Genomic DNA, 26,554 nt, shown 5'->3' on the forward strand with positions numbered 1-26,554 from the left:
TCCTTACAATATATTCCCACCAACCTCTAACCGATACAAACCCTCTCCTTTACTCGCTTTGAAAAGTAGAACAGGGCTTTCCAAGTGTTTATTAAGGTATATACATGACGAATGGGGAAGCAAGGTCCGTTATATGGGCTGATATTAGACTAGTGACTTGTATGTACATACATAGCAATACGTTATGGTACCAATGGGTACCAACCAGATATTCCGATTATCGATAACCCTCTCTAAGGTTAAGGTATAGACGAAGTCTTCGTCTTATCCTGCATTATCTTTCGGCACTGGACAGTAGTTAAATATAATATTTTATTTTTCATCATTATTATTATTCCAAGAGTCGTCAAGCCCATTGTCAGTGGTAACCATTTTTTTTTATTTCATTCATTCATGTTCTGGTAATGTGACTTGAATTTTTTTATACAGTCTAGGTTATTCCAACAAGGGTGCTCTGTGTTAATGTGCAACGTTGTAGTATCGACGTTAACATTGTCTGCGTCGATTTAGGGTTCGGTGCACCAGGTGTACCACACGCTCCAAGGTTAACGACATACCTGAGTAGGTGTCGACTGTGAATGGTACCAACTAGAACGACGTCGATCCTTTGAACTTTGGACAGCTGAATAGTCACCCCTATTGTAATTAATGCATAACGACATGTAAAAAGAACGAATCGCTCGTCAATCTTAACGTCTACAGTAAAATTGATTGGAAATTTTGAAAAATTGAGAACGAACCGGTAAATAATAATTTTGTTGTTATTTAAGAATTTTAAGCTGTTTTTATTATTGATCTAATTAAAAGTTCTTGAAAGACTTAAAGGAGCGGCATTTCTTGACCTTGAAACTAAGAGCTTATACGGTGGATGAGAGTTCTGTTAATTTATCGAAAGTCAAGGCTATTCGATTAATGATTGTGTACACATGTATTATACGCACTAGAGTCACGAACAAGTCTAAAATGGTAGACCGCCTTCCTTGGATACTTTGAGTAACAATAAGTAGGTACCGCGTGCCCGACCGAATCCCACGAATAATTCACTAGACGTTGTACAGTCATCCTATGGGTAAATTACACCTTCGTAAAGCCACCCTCTTCCCCCTCGCTAAAAGCCCACGTTTCGGTTGTACTAAGCCTGTTACGTGCCATTGTGAAATATCCTTCGTCTCTTCTATACTATACGGTATGGGAAATGTATAAAGTTTTTTTTCTTTCTTGGAAAAAATGAAGAAAACATTATCGACGGTAAATACTGAGCGTATACCTACTTTACCGACAGGGTAACGTGTGACTAGAACGACGCGTGCAGTTCCTTGAGTAATTTCTCGGATTCTTTGAGTTCGAGGTGAGTTTTGGAAAAGCAACATCTTTATTTAAAGTTTTTTATATACTTTAATAAATGGAAATACTCTTTAAATATTTATTTACATATGTATACATGGTAGGTAGTGGCTGTTTCTGTATATTCTTTATCCGAGTGGATAATCCTTTTCCGAGTGGACCGTGTGTATTAATAATAAAAGCTTCATGTAACATTGCCATAATATTATTTTTTACTTGATTTAAATAATTCTGAAGAAAAATTCGTACAATTTTCTAAATATCTTCTACAAGTGAATTATTTTTTTTCTACTTATTATCAGACTGATGATTATTTGTACACTTATATACAGGGTGTCCCACGACTTATTCCCCAACGGGCACTGGCATATTCTCCATTGAAAATAGAACAAAATGCAATTTGTCCGAATGAAATCGGTTGCAGAGGTCACGAGAAAATTAATATTAAAAATTTAGAAATATCATCATTTTAAGTAAATTCCAATCATCACCAAAAGAAAACAATAGCAGTAGAAAAAGAAAGTGGCGGGCGTTTGCTTCTGTGAACACATTCACTCAAGTAGAAACTGTAATATTATCATTAGACTATGACTTATCGAACATGAGACATGATGATATTTATAAATATTTAACATTTATTTTCTCGTGAACGCTGCAACCGATTTCATTCGGACAAATTGGATTTTGTTCTATTTTCAACGGAAAATATGTCAGTGCCCGTTGTGGAATAAGTCGTGGGACACCCTGTATACAATGGCCTTATCCGAATTTTACTATAGGCTCATTACGTGTAGTCTGAACACGTTGCTCTGACTATTTCAAGTATATATATTTATCAATGATGATCGACAAATACGCATATGACAACGAACTGAATATCCAGAATTGCTGCAGTTTCCTAATTCAAAAATACTAGATATAAATATACTATATATATACCATACAAAATTCACACAGGTAATATAATGCTTGAGAATCACTCTATATTAATTTTACGACAGTAATAAAATTATTTGCAGTTAAATATCGAGTAAAAAGAAAGAAGTAAAATTAATGAAAAATAGTTATCAAGTTCTGAGACTCAAATAGTACATTGTTCATCAAGGGCGTAAAGAAGGTTATTTTTACCAGTGTGAAGTTTGTCGCCCTCCCTTTGCTCGTGCGACGTTCAAACGAGTCGATTTATATCCTTTCGCCCTTGATACACATGATATTTTTTGTCCGGCTTCGTTTGAAAACGCGACGTCTAGGTAGATTAAATACGAAAAAAACGATTATTTCACAATTTTCGAAGTAAAAAGAACTTTTACGCCCGTTATGGGGTGCATACAAATTTGTACATTCCCAGTTACGAAGGGCGCATGCGCAGTCGTCACCGGATTTCAATTAGCCGCTTTACATTGACTGGAGATGCAGGGAAGTAGCGTTTTCAAAGGTGGGGCCTACAAAGAAAAATTGAAAAATTACGATACAAAAATCTAAAATTTTAAAGCATATATTAATAATATATACAACTTGTGTTGTCACATGACTGATTGGTGTTTTAGAGAATGCTGATTATAAGAATCGTAAACAGTTCATTACACGATGACGACCACAATCACAAATTATGTACAAGACGGTATGTGCTGTCGATATCGACATGAGATTAAATAATTGAAAACTAACCCAGAGACAGCTGCTAGTGTCTCAGGTACATATCTATGCATAATTCTAGGGTGGCAAGGTAACGTATATCGATGGTATACATATATGTTATACTGGCCTGATATATACGTATATATATATATTAGGCTTCTAGATACCTATATCTATATATATATATATGTGTCATATGCGCACTTTTAAATACGTCCTGAAATAACATATATGTATATGCTATTCTAGCACGATTATCTTGCATTCTAGTCCACTCGTAATTGCATAGGGGTTTCGAGTAATGTGAATTGCGATAATGTGTTTGAATTAATAAAAAAATTCGATACTACCCAAGTTTCTGTATTATAAAGAATTTTGAGAACTTTTTAAAATTTGTATATAATAAAATTGATATGTCCATTGTGATTATTTGTTATACCACGTATGTAATAACTTTAGGGTAACGATTGAACGTGGTTAATCCGAGAGTAGGCACTTGAGGTATCCGAGACACCCCTTGAATCAATGCTTTTTAAATGGAGAACAAAATCGCTCGACCATTTCCTCATTAATTGTTTTAATGTGTATTTAAAAAATTGCATTATTTCAATCAATATAATTTTAGAGGTAGATTGTATCTTTATAAAAAGTCAGTTACGTGTAAGAATGCATGAAAGGTTTAATAGGTTCTGAATAAATGCTTTTAAAATGGCCACGAAAATTTATAGGTAACCTGCGAATTGATCTATTATAGAATAATTTATTAGTGTCATATAAGTTTGCTGAATACCCATATGAAATGGTCGTAGAGACACGTGACTTGTACCTGTTGGGTATTGGTCAAGTTGGGCCACACACTTGACTGTCGCTTGTTATCATAGCCAGAACCTTTAATACACCATTTTGCTATGTTTATTATTAAAAATATAGATACGGATATCATTTGAATATATTTAACATTTGTTTTTATTGAGATTAATTAATGACATAATATTGTTAACTTGTTTTCCTTTTTACAAGTCTTAATAAATTATATAAAAATTGCATTAAAGTCTGGACGACCTTTGCAAACTATATTTGGCTTAATGAATTTCAAAGACTTCTAACCTGACCTGTATGTAGTCTTTCTGACTTACAATGTACAGATGGGTTATTATGGTACAAGAATTAGTCGTAATTTCTATGCTGTATTTTTCTTTGCACTATAATTGCAATTTTATACCGGCTGTGTATACTTTACTATTGTTAAATATACCGTACCACCGGACTGAGTAAAATTGCTATAGCGTCAAATGGTACGTCCTTGATTGGAAATAACGCGAATAATTTGGGACAAGGTCTTTAGGGAAGAGAAGAACATGAAAAAATTAAAATTAGCTTATTACACAGTTAGGGAACAAGTATAGGGGACATAACTAGACTTGTATTTGCTTTATATTTCTAGGCCATAAAAGATTCTAGAGGGTCTGCGATTTAGGTGAGGTTAGGATCAATTAATTTGAATTGAAAGAAATTTCACTAAATGGACAAATAAATATTACATGAACTAACCCATCAAACGCAAAGTAAGGATTATGGTTATGCTGAAATCTCCTGCTTAAGGATGTAACAGTTTATAGAGCGCTTGATGTATGCAAATATTATATCAAGAAGTATGAAATTGTAACGTTGCTAATATGTTACTTTGAGTTTGCTCGAAGAAAGCTGTAGAATATGAAATCGCATTATTATATATGCAAATCACATTACTTCAATTGATTCCAGACATTAATTATAGTACCATTATGGTTATCACGTGATAAATTACAAAAAAAAAAATGAAAAAAATTAATGCGGATATTTAATCTTGTTATAAAAAATATAATTTATTTACTGAAAATTCCATAGTTCATTAATTCGTATCACAATCGTTTTTTATTCTTCTAGTATTTTAAATTCAGAAGTATAAGAAATTACGGACACTTGAAAGTTCAATTAAATATGGGTATTGAATTAATAATTTGAACTTCTAATATTCTATAAAATATTGTCACGATACGGAATACATTTAAAAGACACTTCGTGCTTTATAAACTTTGTAAAATCAATGTTCACTATCAATAAAAAAGTCTTAATCGACTCCAGTAACATGCATAAGGAATTTTAAGTGACGAAAGCTTCCTGTTCTTTCGATCAAACCAAAGACGCATGTTGCTGAACATCAAAGGAAGGATCATTTGTATATCCAAATGGTAAACCTAACCAAGAAATTAATCGAAAAATAGTACTGAGTCGTTCGAGTGTATTAATTCTTACTTCTTCTTCTTTTATATTATTATCAAGATACTTTGACTCGAGTCCGTCGGCCATCTTGTGCTTTACGAGAAGCTTCACATCCTGATTACGTTGGCGCCACTGTCGCCAGGATTTAAAATGGAACCTGCGTCCAAAGTACATACAGATATGCTTTGCAAAAGATTATGAATTATTTACCTAAGAAAAGAGATATGAATTATTCAACAACTGTAATGATTACCTTATAGTAACAATCAACCATAGGGAATAAGTAGCAACTAGCATAAAACACAGTATGGCCAACCCAGTTCCCTCCCAGAATCCAAGACGTGAGTAAGCATTTGCACCAATGCCACAAAGATATGTTGCCGCAACGCACAGCGGCGTCAGTACCATAAGACAAATAAAATCTCCAGCAATACCCTGAGGTCCATAAGCGTTCCTGCTACTCCACCACTGATAAAGTAAAGCACATTGAAACATTGAAATAGAGTATTATCTCAACTTTATAAATTAACAATATTCATTTTAATTACCTCTGAAAAGGATTTATTCGTCCTTTGTAATACGTATGGATACTTGCAGATCTCACAGCGATTCTTATTCGAAGTAGACAGCCATTTCTCTAAGCATCCAGTATGGACCAGTGCCAAGGTACCAGAACACTTACAAGGATCCACTAATTCTTCCGAAGATCCATCTGCAGATCCAAGATGTACCATTCGGCATACAGTGATCTATTTTATCATATCGTTTGTGACAAGTAGACAGGAGTATGCAGTATCATAAACCCAAAGAATATTAATTATAATAAAAATTCTTAGACAACTACATAACAGCAAACATTTCACGAGTCAATCAACTTAGAAAAAATAATTATTCACAAGGAAAAAAACAAAGTCTCGCCACTGACGTACGTAGCTACCACATCTCCGAACAAGCAGCGACTAAATTATTATGCTGTTACATTCCAAAGACTTTACATGGCACGTTTGATTTATCGTCCAGTGAACTCTTACATAGTCTAATCTTGCTAAAGAGCAAATAAAATATACACCGCGTCTAAATGGTCATACAAATGTCGTAACATATTTTAAGTAATACCTAAGATATTTCGTAACAGTTGGAAATTAAATATTAGAATCAACACTGTTCTAAAGTGAATCGCAAATTTACGAAAATTTCATGACGATTATGAGTCATCGTGATTACGTCAGGGATACGATGATAATTTATTATTTATTGGCATTTTTTAATTAATATATTTTGTATAATTATCAGCAGCCACTAGTTGACAGTCGATAAGTTTCACGAGAACGACGTTTAATTTTTACGAGAAACACATTCGTATGACCTCTGGAGGTCTTACGAATTCTTATTCTTAAGGCTTATAAGTATCTATGATGGATCACTGGTGGATAAAAGTGCATATATAGGACAGAATTCACCCTGATGTACCTTCGTGACAGATTCGACAATACAAAGAAGCGGAGCTCTGCTTGTCCGGCGTCATCGTGTTACGTCGACAGAACGACGACGGGACTGTTGTCCGGGGTTCTGTTAAAACACTGCTACACTCTGGGGATTCCATACGCACTTCACCTCTCCTTTCTACACGTCTAACAGAAATAATTATCACCGAATTGTCGTGATTCTGATTAAACTCGCTTATCTCGTTCGAGAACGATAACCGATCAACCGTGAGTCCTTGTAAATTGATGTGTAAATGAATGTTCACAATTCGATGACTGATAACTTATGATCTGTTTTGGAGGAAACTAGCATCTACTTCGTCGTTAATTGGAACTGTTTGTACTTTTGTTCACACTTTGAATTCTTTGTGTTTATAGGATCGTTATTGCTATTATTGCTTTTCTTGAGATATTGGAGAAATGTCAGACACTTAGTAAATGTCTATACGACAATAGAATAAATACATCAGGATTTCTCAGTATCTGCCTTCAATTGGCGTTTTCAAGGTTTTTGATTAACTTTATTGTTTTGTTGTTTGTACTTGAATGCCTTTAATTATAGAAATAAAGATAAAAGCAGTTAATCGACGATATATAGACTATTTTTATTTATTACACTTGGTTTAACTAATTAGTTTTATTTTATTAGGATCAATAATTAATGTTGTTGAAAAGTTATGAAGATGATATTGTAGAGGTAATAGTGCACCTGTACGGCTGCAACCAGATGTACAAATGACACATTTGAACGTAATACCTGATATAATACCGGGATCTTAACCTGAAAATTCAGTGCGGTAAAGAATTGTGAGAAATCGATGCATTGTTTCTAAGAGAAATATAATTATGAGTGATAAAAGTGATTTAACTGACATTGAAGGTTCTGATAATGATGACAACAAAGATAGTGATTTTAATATTGAAGACTATGAAGATGGTGTTGACAGTGAGGCATCATCATATGAAGGTTTGCTGAAAACTAAAACTGATGAAAACGTAAGGACTTTTTTGTTTCAATAGCATGATTATTGTCTTATTATATTTTTATAGTGAGCAATTGTTAATATTTCTCATTGTAATGTCATAATTGCTATCCACTACAGGATAATAGTTTTTTGTTGTGAATATTTTAATGCAGTACAAGTGTCTTAAAATATATTTATTAATAAAAAAAAATTAATGACTATATTTTCATACAAGAATATGAATAAATAGTGTATGAATACTTGTTCATTAAAAAAATGAAAAAAAATATTACTTCGTATAATAAATGATGAAGTAAACCTTTCTTATAACATTCTATGACCACATTCTATTTATTTTTAATTTTGTATCCGGATACAGCATTCCAAAACAGCCAAGGTAGATGACAATAATGATGATGATGAAAAAGAATATGTCGGGCCAATATTACCCGGAGGGCATAGATTTGATCGCAAATTTGTATGTATTAAATATCCTGGAAATGTTATTAATCCAGAAAAGGCAATTGAAACTTTAGGAGGAATTTCTGCAATTTCTACGGTACATCATTGTTTTATGTAATTAAGAACCAGGTGGTTCTTAACTAATACCAATGAAATTTGCATCGCTAAAGTCATACTCTTAATTTTTTGTAATAGGCTGTTAATACTCGCAACAGGAGATTAGAACTTCGGTTTAGACCAGATGATGGCTATTGTAAACCAGCTTGTGGCGATAGACATGCTGTTGCTGGATTTTTGTTGCGGGTTAGAGTAAAAAAGAAACGAATAAAAAATAATGAGAATAATACAAAGGAGACCGGCAAAAACATAGAGGTAATAGAAGTAATACATGTGAATAAAGAAATAACTGATAACAATGTAAAGAATCCAGGCTCAGATCAAAGTACGCAACAAAATATGAATATTCCTATTGAAGAATCAAATAAAGAATATATCAATGAACAAAGTGAAGATAAAAACATAGGAAAGTCCATGGAAAACTTAGCAAATCAATTAAACAATTGCAAAGTTATTTCAACCGAATGTGAAACACATGATGAAACAGAACAATCCAATACAAAGAAAAATATTGCAAAATCCAACCCTAAAGAAGAAGAGTATCAATCTTTTGCCAAGAACCCTGTATGTCCCGAATCTAAATCAAATGCCGATAATGTAAGCAACAATAGTAATAATACACCAGAGACAAAATCAAAAGAAAACGCCTTACCATCATTCGACAGCAATAAGTATGAAGATTTATCACAAGATGAGGACTATGAACTACCAAAATTAAAAGTCTTAGGACGAATTGATACAGAATTCAAGTTCATGAGTACGTTTGCAGATATTTTATGGATAGGATAAAAATTCTAAGAATGAAAGTAACCGAAAAATAATGCATCCTGATATGCTTTTAGATTTGTGCGATTTTCAATATTTACCGATCACACGTTCGACGAAGAATCCAAAGGAAAATGAATGCATATACAGTTCCATTTATCCAACAACCGTCCCACCGTATCAATGGCTGAAAAACAAAGTGCCATACTTTTTGCCACCCGCTGCATTCAGTAGAATGGATAACGTACAGCAATACGTACCAAAAACAGAAACTGATACACTTCCACAAAATATTATCGGTAAAACTAGAAAGCGGCGTGCTGGTTTTTCAAACTTTGTCTACTTTAATATGCCGAACGTACCAGAAACCCCGCCAAAAGGTATCGAATCCGCCATGAAAGTCAAATTTCTGCAGAGTTTCCACTTAGAGAGGGTACGAAAAATGTTTGAGCAACGTCCAATATGGTCAAAAAATGCACTAATATATGAAACAAAATTTACTGGTGATCAATTGAAAATATTGCTGCCTTCTGTGGCTTATTATTTTATGAATGGACCATGGCGGATCATGTGGGTCAAATTGGGTTACGATCCCAGGACCGATCCTACGTCTAGGAAATACCAAACTCTTGACTACAGACTGAAAGCTATGCGTAAGTTGATTTTGAAAAATTCAAAAAATCATCACTTCCATGTTTATATTGAAAACTAGTTATATTTTTTCATTCTTATTATAAATTTCACAGACGGTTTGCAAGCGACGATCAAGTGCAAACGGAGTTACTCAAATTATATTTTACCATACAAATCAGCTCCTATATCAAAACCAAAAACTACAGTACTCACTGCAAATTTGTCCCAGGACCAAAATCGAAAACAGGAACGATTGTCTAATGAGAACATGTATATTTATCGAGAAGGTACTGTACCACCATCGCGACAAATGTTTTATCAGGTATTATCTTTTTTAAGATTTCTTAACGACTGCCTAACGACTTTTTTCAAACTTTAAACAATGATGGCTATTATTTTTTTTTATCAATTAGTATTGCGATGTTCTCGTGGACGAAGTACAGGAAATGCTGGCCAAGTTACCGGATCCACCACCAGGTACAAAGTGTCATGAAAAAATGGGATGGCTACCAAATGGTTTCGATGATCAATGCAGGGAAATCATCAATAAACAAGTTCGCGTCGTACTTAGAAAGAAAATGAACATTCCTGAAGATCGTTAGTAATATATGATATTAACGCGTTTTTTTTCAATATAGATTACATTTTTTAATAACATTTTAACCGTCTATTTATGCCATGACAGATTCTATTATATAGCAACAAATTTTTGTTTTACAGATCCAACATCATTACCCAGGAAACGAAGGTTCGGTGGTAAAGTCAAGAGGAATGTGCTACTAACTAGAAAATCGAAGAAAAGTAAATTATTAAATCCCAGTTCCTCCTCCATTCACATGGAAGTCGTTCCTCAGGGATCTGACGAAGAATGGGAAAATTGTACGAACTTGGACGAACCAGGTACAAGTTCAAAGGTCACTTAACTCTTGTGATCCTCATGTAATCTTGGTATCTCAATTAAAATGACCTTCATTCTTTGTATACGGTTTAATGCAAGACATAATTGAGCATTCTTAAATACAGAAATTTGTTATTAAAGAAAGAAGAAACTGTAATTACAATTATTTTCGATCTGAGATAAACCTCTACGACACAATTTATTCGGAGATGTACATAGACGAATAAAAAAATTGGTATCCATAAATATATGTATATAATGCTAATCGTTATCAATTCTGATGATTACAATTTAAATGACATACAAAAAAGACCATTGAATTTCCGTAGAACGATTAGGGCACATGCGTTGCTACTGAAAACTTTCTTATCATAAACGTGCTCGATATTGTATAAGATAGTCATTGTCATCATCCAACCAAGAATCCTGACATTCGTGAATATTCACTTAAATCTCAATACCATTTTCTGGTCACTCATATTTATCACTAACAATTCAAAAGGGCCATTCAAAAAATCCAAGAGACCTTTATATGAACACAATACATAAACTTCAATCACTAGAGGAGGCTCTATAGTGACAAGTCAAATCAGTCTGTTAGAATCCCTTCGTCACTTAGAATATAACAAAAGTTCCTCAGAAAAAACTAGTAATCCAAGACATGAAACCCAAGAAGATTATAGTACGTCTTCCATTGTAATTGGACGTGCCCTATTATCCTACTGTCCAGAAACATTAAGAACTGGTGAATAAGCTTATAAGAGTAAGGGTAGAAAAAGGGGTAGGAATGTTTTCTCTAAGAAAGATTATAAGTTTGACATGTCGGGTTGAATCATGATATAAAAGAAGATTAAGGATTAAAAAAATAATGATTGATTTATTCAAAGACGAATTCCGCGATTAGTACTGGCAACGTAATTCAGAAGCTCTTCGGAATCCTCACAGACAAAAGGCTTTTCGTGATAACAAGCAACGTCGTGCCAGGCGATGCCATCGTTATAAACGTTGTTCAAGACAGAAAGACAAGACTCGTTGGTGCCATTGATATCAAACTCAGCATTATCAGGTTGACGAATCTTCTTGTGACCAGTCTGAGACCAAGGATTGTAACCCCAGCCATTAGGAACCTGATTGGTAGGTGACATCTTCTCGCGATTCGCTGACCAGAACCAACCGTAAAGAGACTTGGGTTCAAGATCACGACGGTTCTCGCAGCCTTTGAAGTCACAGAGACGTCCCGATGTCCAGATGTAGGGTACATCATCTGCGAAGCACAAATAATATTTTTAAAAAGTGTCATGAACCATCAATCCATCGAATTCACTTTGTTTTGACAATACTTCAATACAAATGGCTGACAAGAACGAAACATGCAATATATAGTCCGTATACAAGGCGCCGGTCCAACCTATAGCTCTCAAGAGCCACTGTACATCTCCATAAAATTTCACCAGGAAAGTTATGCGGCAAAATGATTCGCGCATAAAATTGTTTTCACCTTGGTCGTTGAATCCGTCGGTATGCGCGAAGAAGTACACACACTTTAAGCTTCTCCATTATACACAAAGCAACTCTCTAACCTCAACCCACTTTAAAGACTCCGTCGCCTTGGAGCTACGCCGTTACACCCACCGGCGTTACACCTGTAACGCATCTTCCACGTAGCTTGTCACATTTGTCTTATATCCTTGTGAAATCTTACTTTTCCTCCTCTCAAGACTGTCAGACTGTGCGACGTCGAATCTTTCAATTTGATTCAAGATAAATAATTATACTTGAAGGTTCGTAGAATTTCATTCTACCTTTACACGTCACAATTTACTGTTACATGTGTTTCGCTTCTTTTTTTCTTTTCACGTAGGTACTGATTATGAATACGACAGTTAAGATAGCGGATTCATAGTATCAGGATGATTAATCAACAAGCATAAAAGTATTTGTGCCAGGTCAATCCTTTCGCAACTTCTAGGTCCTCGTGACCACACGAGGGACGAAAGTTGCATCTTGCATGGTTCTTTTACGAGTCGACAATGTTGATGTTGACAATTGACTACCGACCTCATCTTTTTCTTTTTCAAAATGGAAAACTTTCTAAAACCATTATCTTATGTACATTGACTCTTTGTGCCAGTCAGGAATGGATAAAACAATGAGACTGGCTGAAGATAATTAAGAGGCAGTATACATCTTTTTCAGTCTTGTTGGTTTCTTGTTTTCAGATTTCCTTGATTCTCTTACTTCCTCTCATAAGATTTCATCTTTTGTTTGATTCTAATTTTGGTTTCTTCGTTATTGAGCACTGCTTCAATCTTCATGGTGATTTTTGGACCATTGTTAAATCATCAAAATCATTGGACAGTCAACACGTGGCTTGTATTAATATTTAAACAAGTTTGTAGTTAATCAATATTCTCTGCTGGTCTTTTGCTTCGATAAGTGTTCGCATAAACAAACATTGTATCACTTTACACTTCCTGTAATACTCAGATGTCTGCATAATATTTTCGCACTCTTTCCTTTATGTACAGAGCGTTTCATATTCTCTGAAGGACTTCGACAAGCAGGTAGCTATGTGCAGACAGCATTATCAGTAGAGAACAACATTTTCATAGTAACGATTATGCGTTAAAATGTCACTTGTGTATACAAAGCTATATCATGCTGGAGAAAGCAGCATGTATTATTATGATTATGCGCATAGGAATAATTATCATTGCAAAACGTGAGAGAAAATCAAAGATAGCCTATATAGCCATCGCCAAACTTACTCTGTTGGATCAATCTGAATATAAGATTGTTTTCTTCTTGAGTCTCAAGAGACACAAGGTCCATGCAGTATTCCCTACAGATGTTCCTGGCGTCCAACCAGTCGACCTTTTGGTTCGCATGGGCTGGCACGTGTCCACTGTAGAAATAGTTATGGCCCTTGAAGTTAAATTCCTTTGGTCCTGTAACAAGTTTCATAAAAATTCATTACTACCTCGTGGGATAACGATTTGCTTTTATCTACATATAATACACAGGCTCTACAACAAAATCTTGGACATCTGAACATCGATTTGGACAAGTCAAACGGAAGAAAAAATCAATCCAAGTATGGTAACTTGCCAAACGGCCAATAAAAAAGGCAACATTGCTCGAATCTTCTTTCCATGTATCGAATGACGAATCAATCATTTCTATCGAGCGATCGAATCTTGATGACCGAGGATGCATCGACTCATTGAAAGTTAAGCAACGGAGCAACGACGTTACGCAATATTATTTTGGCTGTCTGAATTTTTAAAAAATCTTGTAAATTATTACGTTATTTATTCGTCATAAATTATCGCTCTAGATCGATTCAAATATTTGACAAGATTATTTGAAAAAAATTTCATTGTTCTGCGCATCATTCAAATTCCCTCGTCTGACGTAACTGTCAAAGGTACTACTTTACTCAAATCAGAGACTGTATATCCATCACGCGTTACGTGCATATTTAGAATGCCCATTATACGATACAATAAATTACTCGCACGTGATCCGTAAATCTGCCGATCGTAGATCATAGATCGAATGGTAAACGTTCACGATTAAAACAGTTACATAACAGTTATATCGAACAGATCGTGAGGTCCACTTTAACTCATTGATCTCAGCGGGAATAAAAATATAAATTTAAATGAATGGATGAAAGGACGTCCGTGGTCCTTGCGGTTACATTTTTCATTCTGGTTTGTTTCTTTTTTCTATTTATACTTCTCTGTCCGACACGGCAAATATAATTGTCCTATATAAATTCAATATCGATATAATTTCTCAAGAGAAAACGAAAGTGAGTAATTATATCCTGATTTTGTCCTGACTTTCAAAGAGACGAACACGAAAGTCGATAATTTATGGCAATTACTCTTAGGAGAATTGTGTCTTAAGATTGAAGTAATAATGAGTTAAGTTTCCCTGAGATGCATCTTCGTGCATCTAGGATCCATTATCTCTTTACGAGATTTTTCATCCGCATATTGCATTTCTCTCTCCCCTTTTTTTACTCACGGTATAGTCTAGTGGTTAACATAAGCGACTAGTAGCATTATGCGAATACTACTAGTAGTATCGTACGACTACTAGTCTTATACAATTCAAAGCCGACTGTTTCTACGGGCAACAGTAACTTCCGGTTCTGTCAAACGAGCTACGTTGTCCCTGGTTTCCGCTGTGCGTTTGAATCTAGGTCGGTTTACACCGGACGAATTGTCCAGCTTTTCTGTTGTTTACGTTGGGTCCTAAGCTGAAGCATGGAATTCTATCGATATCTGAAGTCGACTGCAAACGGAATTAGGGCTGTTATAATGTGATAATGTACGGTTTACTTAGAAGCCAAAGGAGGCCTAGCTTCGGCCGTTACGATCCCTACCTATGTCTTTATCCTTGTCTGGCTTAGATCTATGTCTGATGGTAGCGATAAAACTTGGAATTACGAAATCCATTGCGATACACATCCTTTAATCCTTATGAAATTCATCATCCTATACTGTACATATGCACATATATACTATCTATGCATTAAAATCTTTGTCACGCTCGATTACAAGCACGTTTTCCATGCACGAATCTACACGGTTCGCTAAACATAGGAAGAGTCGATGGTGCCTTATTATACTTTAAACACAGAGCATCAGACAGTCATTAGAAAATATTACTACCAACTATAGAATTTATTGGCAATAGTGTATAAAATAGTTTCATTATACACGTTCGAATTTTTATATTTCTGTTTTCTATATATTCAATTATATAATCACGAAATTGCCATTGACGCGCTCAATATTTTTCAAATCACGGAGAATTCCAGAGAAAAGGAAATCTACTCTTTGCCAACGCTAAAACATCAAAACCAAACGTCAGGCATAATTTAAAGGTGAAATTTCTTTTTCTTTCCTTCGAGAGGTCAACGGGTTAACTGCATGCGCCAACGTATCTCATGAAGGCCAAAATTCTTTTTCAAGACAACCGGCAATTACGTTCATCCAACACTCAAATTTTATCGACAGGTATTAAAATACTGTTTCGAGCACTAGTCACAAGGTACTTAGTAACGCAGAAATAAAACAAAAGGGCCTCTGAATACGTGAGGTTACGTAACGAGATAGTTAAATAAAAGATCAACAGATTTTGTCACAATTTCCAGTCATCTATGTATAAACTAATATTACGTTACTTATATATTTATATCCTTCTTAGATATATACAACAAATTATGCAAAAAGTAGTTACGTACAGGATGCTTCGTTATGAGGTTTACATTCGCCATAACCTAAAATATTCTTGGACGTTTTCTATCCTCTTGAAACCGTAATAGACTCAGTGTACTTACTTATTTAGTAAATAGACTAGTATATATATATGCACGCCATAGTATACATATTATATATACTATAAATACCAACAAGAGTGTTTTTATCCACTATGTAAATTCTCACGGCTTCAAGTTGCTACTTTAACCAATCCTAACTCGAGTAGCATGCTAAAGAAGATAGTAGTACCGAGAAGGATCGCAGTGGCGCAATCGTTCCTGACATTTTCATAGCAACAAGGCAGCGTAGACAGCAGCCAGCAGCAATAGCAACAGCAACAGCCTTTTGTAAACTTATCTCATTGCAACAGCCGTCTGGTCAGCCACACGTTACAGACAAGAAGGAGTCTTATTAGCGCCAGAACGTGTTACTTGCCACTTGCACTTTTGCTTTCGTAATCCCGATTAAACTGCACGACCACGACCACGATTACGACGAGCCTCCTACAGGAGGAATCTCGTCTTTCACTTCGACCTGATGCTCGACCTCGTCTACGAAGTTTACCAAGTCTACGAACGCTTTTCAACTATTCGGTTTACGATTTACCAGCCGTGAAATTGCTATTACGTCAGTACGTATCCCATTGCCTATTGGAGTGTCGTGTTTTGAATATGACAACAGAAAAAGTCAAATTCTTTTTTCTTCTAGTAAGTATTACGCAATTGCATATACGTTACGATTCTCCTGTGTTATATTCTATGTTGTACGAGACTGACTATTCTAATGAGATACGTTGTTTCTTTTTTTAAATATCTTGTAGGTAACTTTACAATTTTTTTTCTGTTGCAGTTTCACCATACCCGAGATTAAGGCTATTTCCCAAGACGCGTTTATTCGGCTCATGTTATTTTTTACGAAGGTATATTTTATACCTTTGTTTTTGTGACGCAAAAGTGCTAACCGACGATGCTGGTTCGGATAATTGAATAATGGAGCCACTAAGTGAGAATCCTGGTAAGTTATAACGAAGGGACATACAGTGAATAGGTCAGGCGGAAGGGGCACATGTGGCTGACGCATTAGAAAGTGTGCATCCACATTTACTTTGGCATCGTTGAACAACGCAATGCAATTGTACCTGTATTCTTGTGAGATGCGATCCTTACTGTTATTATTATTCTATCTGGAATTAATTACACCAATACTATTGCCGTAATTGTCAGGACGCATTTCGTACGAGCTTTAATCTCTCTTGTTATCAATGACACTAATTAAGTATTTGATCAATGCTTTTGGTAATCATTGTTTTACTGGTATCAGTAGCATTTACGGTCTTATCCGAATACTTCGTCGTAATCGTACTTTAGGTTAGTGTTCAATGGACTCGTTTTCATAGCTGGGTAAAAAAGGTTAGGAGGTTAATGAAATGCAGAGCGCCAAAGACTGCGGAAGGTAATTCCTTAATGGTAATACGATACTCTTCTCGTTCATCTCTTTGACCTCGTTTCTTGTGTCTTTTTTCCGGAGGAATTACGGGCGTGAAAGTGCAACGTCTCGTCGAAGTATTCGACGCACAAATACAAAACGCGTCTGGCGATGAAAGTTTTTCGGCGTTACGCACCACGTATGTCAATGGCGCTGCTATCGTCAAATATATGGGGACTTACCAAACGCTTCGAGAACTCTACCGAATAATAATGATGTCGCACGAGCGCGAAAACTTCGGCTCGATTCTCATCAATAAAACATTTTTGCTATTCGAAAAACTTAAATCAAATAATTTTATAACCGTGTCAAACGTTTTTTAAAAAATTAGATAAATTCTTTCTCTTCATACTAGACGCCTTTTTTGGTCGGCTAGGGGTTTTATAGTGACTTGATCCTTTGACAATAACACAGACCCGTATCAGATACATTCAAACGATAGTATTCGTCACTCGCGTTTACCAAATTTGATAAAATTTTATCTGTTATGTAATTACGTACGGTTTGCACATTTTTGGGCTATCGGCAACGTGAGAAATCTTCCAGGTCGGTTACTGTTTGGCCGAGCTTCGTTAATCGCGGGTTCGGCAGTCGCCACTGCTGCGAGCACCGTCACCACCACGGCCAATGACAGCAGGCTCATCTGAAAATTTAATGATTCTTTCATTAACGTCACATGGAGTTTTCTTGCAAGCACTGAAAGTGAAAGTAATGCTTGCTGACAATTCGTCGAATTAAAGGTCGACCATTTTTGCTTATGAAAAGGTACTGACTTTATAATTAACATAAATACTTAACACTGTGATATAATCATTTTTTATGAAATTATACGTTTGTCTAATTTATCTCTATTGATCGTAATGGTCCAGCCCGTGCTCTAACTTTTTTTTTATTAATAATTTTAATTTCTCATTCCACTTGAATAGTCCTAATACTGTCGCCATTATCGTCACCTTTATTAACCCGCCGGCAATTTCAATGCAAATGAACACATAAAGATATGTCGGATGAAGATGCAAATATTAATGTAAATTTAACATTTCACAGCATCCAAAAGAGAAAATGGACAAAAATTATGGGGTCATCAATTACGATGTCACAATATCAACTGTTCTTCTGCGAATTGCCAATGCCCATACAGTACAAATTAGGCATGTAAGTTAAAAAAAAATTATGCTAAAACATATCAATTAACTTGTTAAATTATGTCTTGTATAGGTATATTGCCACCAGTAATTAAGCTTCAATAATTATAAGTCATTGACATTTTTTTTTTAATATCATCAACGCACAAATTTTTCACAATTTACTCAATATCAAGAAACTGCAACTAAACGCACGTACGTGTCTTGCGACCATGTGAAGATTACATTAACAAAGTCGAAAACCAAAATTACAAAATGAAAGCGAAATAATAAAGAGAAAAATCAATTTACAATTCAATAAAAATTCAATAAACTTCACAATAAATAATCGCAGTCGCTAGATAAGCAAATATTAGCAGGTGCTAGGAATACGATAATAATGATTATTATTACTTTACAGGTCGATTGAAAACTTACCTTGGTTCCACAAAAGACGTAAACGGAGAGTTCGATGCTTAAAGAATTGTAGTGACAGATAGAATATGGAGAGACGGGCAGCTATACCAGCGGTTATATAGAAATAATCCCCACCACTTATTAACCAGGAGGTGCGATCCCACCCTGGGGGCCTACAGACCCAAAGATCTTCAGGATCACGTGCCAGCGGATCCAATGACCACCAACCTCCTTCCAATCCCTCGACCTTATACTCATCATTCCTCTAGGTAATTAGAATTTAGTACCAACTACTCCATTCGATCCTCTTCCAGGTCTATTCCTTGATGAGCCTCTGCTTCAAAATCTCATTCCTCCACGACTGGTCCATCGCCTATCCTTCTGTTACAGCATCACTTCATAACCTCTACTCGGAGTCCCTCATTAAGAAAACTGCCCTTTTCTTCCTTACATCCTTTTTCTTTGACGTTATCAAAAAATCCTCATGATGCTCCCATTTCCTAAAAAATGTATTTCATAATCATTAGTACACTGACGCTCATCTATGCAATTGTGGGGCAGATGAGAGTGTAAGAATGCGACTGGTATCAACCAAGACAATTAGCATAGGAACGATAATTACTGGCCAGCCTAGAAAATCGTAACCGATGTCATTGACAGCATTTTGTTTGTTATCATTATCTATTTACACTAGTTCCCTTCAGTGTCATTATATATATAGTTGTTTACAGGCCCATTGGGACCCATGCTTAACGTCTGCATGGTAGTGAGAACTCGGGCAGCCTGGCAAAGCAGTTTCCGTTCATTTTTTTCTGAGCATTCATGAGTTTCTCTATGTGGAACTAATGCTTGATACATTGTTGCTTGTATTTTTCTTCTTCTGCATATTCATTCTCAGGTACAAGAGCAATGAAAGATATTTTCTTCTGAAATGAAAAAAGAATTATTTCAGAATTGTCATTTTGTTGTTTATTTTTTTTTTCCACTGGAGAAACATAAATATTACATTGATTCTTAGGTCACGTGGTATTCGATAATAATAATAATTCTGAGATTAAACTGTTATCTTAACTTCAAATAGCAATTCCATCTTTGTTAAATTCGCATGCTAGGCTTGACGCGTTTTTGTCATTACGTAAATGTGCAGTTATGGTATATCCATCCTCGTGACAGCTTTCGCTTTTTAATACCACATCAAATAAATTCGAATACCTAATTCCTGTTCCTTTGTGAGGTCGCACGACCTTTCTCAGACGTTAGATCCAGGGGCCATCTTCTATGTGGACTAGTATACTTCAAGAGTCCCATGAACACCCACCGTCCATCTGTGTTTTTATTTTTTTTGGGCAGCATACGTGTAACTCGTTTGTATTGCGCAATTAAAAATAAAATTTTTCAACTTAGCCTAGATCTCGGAATTTTTAACGTGTGGTTATTAAAGCTATAAATTTCGTGTTTCGCTGATCAGAAAACCTGTTTTGATTATTCGTCTGTCTATGATCATATTATTTTTCTTCCTGTAATGACATCAGAAGGGAGTCGACGACCTCGCAGGACTGAAAGATTTGCTACCCCATTAGTCGTTAAATAAATTTATAATCGCAACAAATTTATACAAACAGTCCCACCTTTGTTTCCCTAATCTTACATTAAATATGCAAGAGACAGCCGTATACTGTGTAATAAAACCAATTGTCAAAAGTGCCAGCATTGTATTTTTATCTTAACTCTTAACTAACAACTCACCAAGAATAACTGTTTTCTCACAGTGAATAATCTGCCAGTTCAAACGGATAAAACTGGTATTTCCCATTGAAGGACAGCAATTCATCATGGACCGAAGGCCTGGGAATAAGCCACTGTTCTTCAAAGAATTAAGTAATCCGCAGAAAGTCTTGTCTAAACGTTTTACTGGAAAACCAAATTCAAGATATCAGTCAGTATCTACTTACTAAAGATTTATTACAATGTAAAGAAAAACACATTAATAAATGTCTATATGTATAGATATTATGAATCTTATTTCATTTTCATTTTTTTTAAAACATAAATTTTATTTAATGCTCCTATTCATTTTAACGATCTATCTCTCTCTGCATGTTTATTTACTCGTATTCATTCTCAGGATTACGTATACAGTTTATTCACAGGATTACGCGTTCCATGTAATACTGACCTAACAGTCAAGCACGTTGGCTTTCTCCCACCAGAGAAAGACGTAATCGACTATGCGAGTATCCTACCGATATATCGATCGAATTGTATCCTGTTATGTACGATAAAATATCAAATTCATTACACCTATTTCTGGGATTGTAAAAAATTATAATCCTGAGAGGAAAAATTAAGCACATTATACCTATGTAACATAAAAAATTTATATTCTGTTCAATTTCAATTGAAGAGACTAATGATACTTGGAACAGATAAATAGGAAACAGTATCTGTTTTTTTCTAAGAGCTACAACTTTCTTTTAGAGAAATTCTTTTCCGTAATCTCTCATTGATAAGAGATAATCAGCACGTTACGCGTAACATATCCTATGCATGTTTTCCATTCGGCTGCTGGAACAGTTAATACACACGGACCTATCTCAACGTGGCACTGTTATTTATATCTCCTCTTGTAGTTGTCATTATTATTCCAATGCGACCATCGCATAAATTTCACGAACAGCATCTGACTCTTGAGATGTTTTGATTAAAGTAATACCTCAGCGATTACGTGACTCATATGATCCAAATCCTTTTTCTATTTCGCTCCCGATCTCATGTTATGTCGAGGAGTCGATGGAATTTCGAAATCAACCATTCAGATCGATGTTTGCCTAGTTAACTCGGTCAACATCCGGTTGTCATGGAGTAAAAGCCACCATTGTAGAATTGCGAACAGTTTACTCTGTAAAAGATATAATTTTTTAGTCATCGTTTCAGGGTTTACTAAATTATCTATAATTGAACATTTTTCGTGCTTAATCAATTGTCATTAAACGTACCGTTAAGTCCTGTGTCCACGATTCGAGAACTCGGACCGAAGAAAAATAACTGGAACTAGTATCGTGGACACAGGCTGCTTGAATGAAAAAATTTGACGAAAAACTCTGTCAAAAAAACGCCTCGAGTCCTATTTGTTCGTATTAGTAGCTATATATATGTCATAGTTATTCCAGGTAGTCAATCTTAACCACATACATTTTGGTCATATGCGAATGCTAACCTCAAATTAACACTGTTCGTACATACACTACTTGTATTGGCAGCAGGCTAAATACTTCTGATTTCTTATAGGCGACTTTGACACTACCTAAACTTATCCAAGTATATAAACTTAGAAACTAAAACTCTGTCCAATTTCTCGATCCAAGTTCTAGCATCCTGGACACAGGCCTGTAATCATTAAGACTGTTCTTATTTTTTAGCATCCAGAAAATATGCTGGAATCAACATAGAAGTTCTGGAAGGATTGAAATGCCATATATTGTCAATAAAACGAAAAATACACAGGACCTGTTTACCGATATCTTCTTGGTGCTTTAAACAAGACTTTTATGTCTTAGAACCACTTTGAATTTCCCGCTGTCCTTATTGGCTTAATGCTTCTTTGAATGCTGTTCTTGATTTACGGCAGGTTATATTGGCTGCCGGCTATTGTGATCCTTTTATAAATAGTATTTAAAAGAAAAGTTATGGTGTAAAGACTAAACTAAAACTATCAAAGCTCATGACCAAATATACAAAATGTCAAAGGAATGTTATGTTACGTTACTTGAATCATCTGTTGGTATCGCTATAACAGTTTCTCACAATCAAGTGCCTGACCTTGAAGACGAGTTGCTTAACTTTCACCAAGATAAGACGTGACGTTCTGGATATAACACGATTATCAGCAGCTCATGTAAATAAATAATCGATTTCGTTTATGCTACTTTATAAGAATCTACTACCCGCATCTGCTTGATAATCGTACGATATATTAATAACTTTTTCTTTATTATGACTCCTAAAAAGGTATAACATTAAGAAAACTCTCTGATTGGTTTTCCCACTTGATTGGATACTGATTCTGAAAAATCTATGCACGTTTGTTTTCTAGGTTAGATCAGTTACTCCGTGGTCTGTGAATGACAGAAGTATTCGGTTGATCGCTCTCTATAGAAACAAAGTATATACTCCACAAATGTTCATTTCCACTGCAAGTAAAATTATTTTATAATAAGTGTAATAGCTGTGCACCTAAATACAGCAATGGGATAAAATTACAACCTGCAGTCCGTGATCCTGGTATAATGGAATCCGGATTTGGATACAATATAAGTATGAAGTAATTTCAGTCTTACCATGGACAATGATATTCTTGATGAGGAAGGTATGTTGTACTATATTTATAACTACTATATAAGAAGTTTATCTATGCAGAAAATTATGTTCAATGAAACATCATTTCTTAGTACTATGTACAGTCAGCGTCATTAATGCCTGGACTTACCGATTGAGTTTGTCCATTTAAATTACATGAGTGGGACAGAGACAAAAATAGGTTTAGAGACCCAGGCATTAACGACACAGTGTATATATGTATATAAATGCTGTGACTGCCATCTTTCCTATTTCATTGAACTGGTTGCTACGATCGCTTTATGTAAATATATGTTCCACGTGGAATTTTTCTAGAAAAAATCCAAAGATTCTTCTGCGACTGAATTATGTATACGGTCACAAGTGGAGAGCGAGGACTTGTAACTACGCTAATGAGCGACCATGGTTCCATCATGGTAGGCCTCGAGTTCTTATATTAGATTTGACTTTGACGACAAACTCTTGAGAAAGGTCGAAGGAGATCCTCGAGGAGAAGATCGGTCTCTTGATATTAACCGTATACGACTTTCAAGTAAAAAATTTAAGTTCATTTTACTATTTCTATTTTTTTCGTCTGATAGGACAAATTTCTTGAAGTTCACTGTGACACATCTCCAAGCACTCCCGCCTGTGAACAACCTTGAATATTCATCCTTATTACAATGTACTTTCGTGAAGGCTGGCGCGATCAAGAAAAGATGACAAAAGTTTGTTAAGAGTCTATTTACTCATCTTGAATAGAAATTTCAAAGAGTTTTATTTCAAAATTTTCTTCAAGTATATTTTCATGTATCCAATCGATCCAAATTGAATGATCCAAATTGATTGAATGTAATCCACTCAGTGGGTTTAAATAGGCTGTGTGCTTTTGCTGACTCAATGTGCATTGTTGTTGTTATCCTTGTTTAAGGTATTATAACCTCACGTTCTATCTGATTCTATGAAACAAAATGAATTTTTAAGCTTATATGACCCTTTCACTTTTCATGTAATATGCACAGCACGCGAACGGTAAATCAAACATAAACTAACCGGTCGCACGCTAATACTTATTACCCAATGTACTTAGTTTTCAAGGCTAATTATCTAAGTAATTTTGTCCGCGATCTTGGTAATACCTCGTATGAGCAAAATATACGGATTCTAACTTAGAACGCATCTGATCGAAAATATGTTTTCTATTGTATCCCACTATCATTGTGTTGAAGAATTTTATTACTCGGGTGCTATTGTTTCTGTTTTATAATGTGAACCGTGAACATTCATACCGAATTAAAATTCTTTATATAAGTTGTTTTCCCATACCGATCAGACAAGATGTCATTGGAGTGATCTTGGAAAACGTAAAATAAAAATATTTTAATAACTGTCAGTCGGTATAATGAATAATTCAGAGGATTCCGCTGTCTCAGAACAAAGATCAGAAAACTGAGTGACTTTCGAATAATAAAAACTAATTGTAAGCCGTTCCCACCGAGATGCGATCGTTGCTAATTATAAAGTTGTATACGTACTTCAGAAAGAAATCTTAGGCTTTCATTGTGTAAATACTGCGACAGCACATGGAAAATGAAATGTATAAATTTAAAAAGAATTTTTAAGGTTATTTATTAATATCGGTTACATACGTTATGAATAACAGCAGTACAAAGGTTGTTTATAAGTTTGATACAATGAAAAGTATAAAGAGACTTTTGTTGAAAAGAAGTAAATTTAAAAGAAATTAAGATAAGTCCTAAGCAGTTGATTCTATTTGTATACATATAATTACTCATGCACAATCTCTTTCAAAATTAACTGATTCTAATGACCGTCTTTTGTCAATTATTATTTTTGTATGGTTTAACAATTCCCGCCATTTGCATCGAAATAACTCGGCACATTCTTCTTGGTACGCCACTTGATTTTCGGTCCACTTCATGCACACTCGATGGCGCCAGGTGAAAAGAAAGAGAAAAGACGAACAATATTTACAAACGAGATGTCATGTTACACGAGCCCCAGTAGTAGACGTCGTAAAAATACAGAAACAGAAATTTTCATGTGTATGTACGTATATACAAGATAGTCTAGCTTCGATGTAACATTTATTTCGTATTAGTTTAGACGCATAGACGCATTTCATATTCCATTAAAAAATCTGAGCATTTTATCAATGAGAAATTTAATAAGGAATAGGTATTACGCAACAATGAAACAGCAAGTATTATTACGTTCTCGTATTGCACATAATAGGCTACCCTGCAGGGGCCCCGATAAGTACGGTCATGTAGCCGATTGTCCGTTCAGTCTGTCCTCTGCGTTTCCTGTACAGCGCATGTTGACGTCACGAATATACGAGCGCTCGTAGCGGCAAACGACTCAAGTTTTAGGCGGGGAAAATCTGCGTATTGACAGTTTAATATGTTAATACCCAAAAATCTCGGAAACGGCTGTACCACGACAATTCCCATTGAAATGGTGTTAAGTTTATAGATGTAGAACTTTCCCTGCGTGGCCCTTTTTTCGATTTTCGTCCGTGGTTCTGTGCAATAGTGCGATAAGTGTGAGACAGGGTACGGCAAAGGTCTTGTTGGGTCGCCATGACAGGTCCGTAGGCTGTCAGTCTCAATTTTCACCTACATTTTATATGTCTCCTAAGCAATAATTCAAAAATCCGGCTCCGCAGGGAAAGTTACTTTATCGGAAGGCTTCACGTTTATGTCATCAATTTATTGGTAGTGCTTTCTGTACAGAGATTTTTGGGTGCGAAGTTTCCTCGCTTCGAGCTCTCGTACGTATGACACACGCACACATAGAATCGTCTGTCCATTCCGCCTCAAGTCAAGTGTCAGCCAGTGGAATTTTATGTTGTAACGCCTGAGCTACGACTTTCAGGATTGAATATAACTGCAGCCTTTCGTAAGCATTGCGTTATACATATAGATACTTCAGGAGGTCGGGTGATCACGTCAAAACACAAATTATAATCATCAACAGGGAAAAGCCACTTTTAAAGACAATCTTATATGTTGACAAGAGCCCGATAAGTCCAAATAGAGAATAGGTAAAAAAAACCTGTTCAATCCCCATCGAAAGAGGAAACCTAACTAACAATAATTAAACTGAAGGGTTGTAAACTCGAACAATAAACAATTGTCTTACGAATACAATGGTGCGAAGCGTTGTGATTCGCTATGAACGTAAGAAAATGACAACCGCCTTTACCCACGAAGTACGAAACATCCGTTTCGCATATGCGTGCGAAAATAGGCGAAGGACCCGTTGAGTTCCGATCTTCATAATACGATGAGTTCATAACGTAGTGAGTCTGATAAAATTAATACAT

The 26,554-nt window shown here is 35.4% G+C and overlaps 4 protein-coding genes and 1 long non-coding RNA gene across 6 annotated transcripts; 2 read left to right on the plus strand and 3 right to left on the minus strand.

Moving 5' to 3' along the window:
- Window positions 1-345: 345 nt before the first annotated feature.
- LOC107273514 lies at window positions 346-1,140 on the minus strand. The gene is made up of 2 exons (XM_015751787.2): window positions 942-1,140; window positions 346-636 (listed from the first exon to the last, which is right to left on the minus strand). Exons 1-2 carry the CDS (start codon window positions 1,060-1,062, stop codon window positions 431-433), a joined length of 327 nt encoding a protein of 108 aa, XP_015607273.1. The 5' UTR covers window positions 1,063-1,140; the 3' UTR covers window positions 346-430.
- A 3,686-nt stretch (window positions 1,141-4,826) lies between these two features.
- On the minus strand, window positions 4,827-7,137 carry LOC107273526 (E3 ubiquitin-protein ligase MARCH2). 2 transcript variants are annotated; one of them, XM_015751816.2, is made up of 4 exons: window positions 6,715-7,137; window positions 5,793-5,956; window positions 5,498-5,712; window positions 4,827-5,401 (listed from the first exon to the last, which is right to left on the minus strand). In XM_015751816.2, exons 1-4 carry the CDS (start codon window positions 6,845-6,847, stop codon window positions 5,155-5,157), a joined length of 759 nt encoding a protein of 252 aa, XP_015607302.1. In that variant the 5' UTR covers window positions 6,848-7,137; the 3' UTR covers window positions 4,827-5,154. The 2 variants fall into 2 exon arrangements, with proteins under 2 accessions (XP_015607302.1, XP_015607304.1); XM_015751818.2 differs by having other exon boundaries at window positions 5,793-5,993; window positions 6,715-6,839.
- Window positions 5,580-6,087, plus strand: LOC112495206. Its single transcript, XR_003061554.1, has 2 exons — window positions 5,580-5,720; window positions 5,842-6,087. It is a non-coding gene; the product is annotated as an uncharacterized LOC112495206 (long non-coding RNA).
- Window positions 7,138-7,381: 244 nt separating the features above from the next.
- On the plus strand, window positions 7,382-10,699 carry LOC107273521 (general transcription factor 3C polypeptide 5). Its single transcript, XM_015751808.2, has 7 exons — window positions 7,382-7,724; window positions 8,073-8,252; window positions 8,351-9,029; window positions 9,115-9,690; window positions 9,784-9,992; window positions 10,084-10,267; window positions 10,391-10,699. Exons 1-7 carry the CDS (start codon window positions 7,575-7,577, stop codon window positions 10,591-10,593), a joined length of 2,181 nt encoding a protein of 726 aa, XP_015607294.1. The 5' UTR covers window positions 7,382-7,574; the 3' UTR covers window positions 10,594-10,699.
- A 719-nt stretch (window positions 10,700-11,418) lies between these two features.
- On the minus strand, window positions 11,419-19,022 carry LOC107273528. Its single transcript, XM_015751823.2, has 4 exons — window positions 18,892-19,022; window positions 17,831-17,972; window positions 13,337-13,516; window positions 11,419-11,832 (listed from the first exon to the last, which is right to left on the minus strand). Exons 2-4 carry the CDS (start codon window positions 17,970-17,972, stop codon window positions 11,450-11,452), a joined length of 705 nt encoding a protein of 234 aa, XP_015607309.1. The 5' UTR covers window positions 18,892-19,022; the 3' UTR covers window positions 11,419-11,449.
- Window positions 19,023-26,554: the final 7,532 nt, after the last annotated feature.

This window comes from Cephus cinctus, unplaced genomic scaffold (assembly GCF_000341935.2).
Source record: "Cephus cinctus unplaced genomic scaffold, Ccin1 Ccin1_scaffold1708, whole genome shotgun sequence".
Lineage (NCBI taxonomy): Eukaryota > Metazoa > Arthropoda > Insecta > Hymenoptera > Cephidae > Cephus > Cephus cinctus.

What these genes read in the sequence shown, in the direction of transcription:
- LOC107273514 (XM_015751787.2), bottom strand. Translation starts at nt 1,062, where the DNA reads ATGACTGTACAACGTCTAGTGAATTATTCGTGGGATTCGGTCGGGCAC. An exon ending in TAGACTTGTTCGTGACTCTA is followed by an intron (nt 637 to 941) that starts GTGCGTATAATA and finishes TAATTACAATAG; the next exon opens with GGGTGACTATTCAGCTGTCC.
- LOC107273526 (XM_015751816.2), bottom strand. Translation starts at nt 6,847, where the DNA reads ATGGAATCCCCAGAGTGTAGCAGTGTTTTAACAGAACCCCGGACAACA. An exon ending in TTGTCGAATCTGTCACGAAG is followed by an intron (nt 5,957 to 6,714) that starts GTACATCAGGGT and finishes TTGGATCTGCAG; the next exon opens with ATGGATCTTCGGAAGAATTA. An exon ending in CGAATAAATCCTTTTCAGAG is followed by an intron (nt 5,713 to 5,792) that starts GTAATTAAAATG and finishes TTACTTTATCAG; the next exon opens with TGGTGGAGTAGCAGGAACGC.
- LOC107273521 (XM_015751808.2), top strand. Translation starts at nt 7,575, where the DNA reads ATGAGTGATAAAAGTGATTTAACTGACATTGAAGGTTCTGATAATGAT. An exon ending in TACAGAATTCAAGTTCATGA is followed by an intron (nt 9,030 to 9,114) that starts GTACGTTTGCAG and finishes ATATGCTTTTAG; the next exon opens with ATTTGTGCGATTTTCAATAT. An exon ending in CTACAGACTGAAAGCTATGC is followed by an intron (nt 9,691 to 9,783) that starts GTAAGTTGATTT and finishes TAAATTTCACAG; the next exon opens with ACGGTTTGCAAGCGACGATC.
- LOC107273528 (XM_015751823.2), bottom strand. Translation starts at nt 17,972, where the DNA reads ATGAGCCTGCTGTCATTGGCCGTGGTGGTGACGGTGCTCGCAGCAGTG. An exon ending in AGCCCAAAAATGTGCAAACC is followed by an intron (nt 13,517 to 17,830) that starts GTACGTAATTAC and finishes AACTTGTTACAG; the next exon opens with GACCAAAGGAATTTAACTTC. An exon ending in ATTCAGATTGATCCAACAGA is followed by an intron (nt 11,833 to 13,336) that starts GTAAGTTTGGCG and finishes TGTGCTTCGCAG; the next exon opens with ATGATGTACCCTACATCTGG.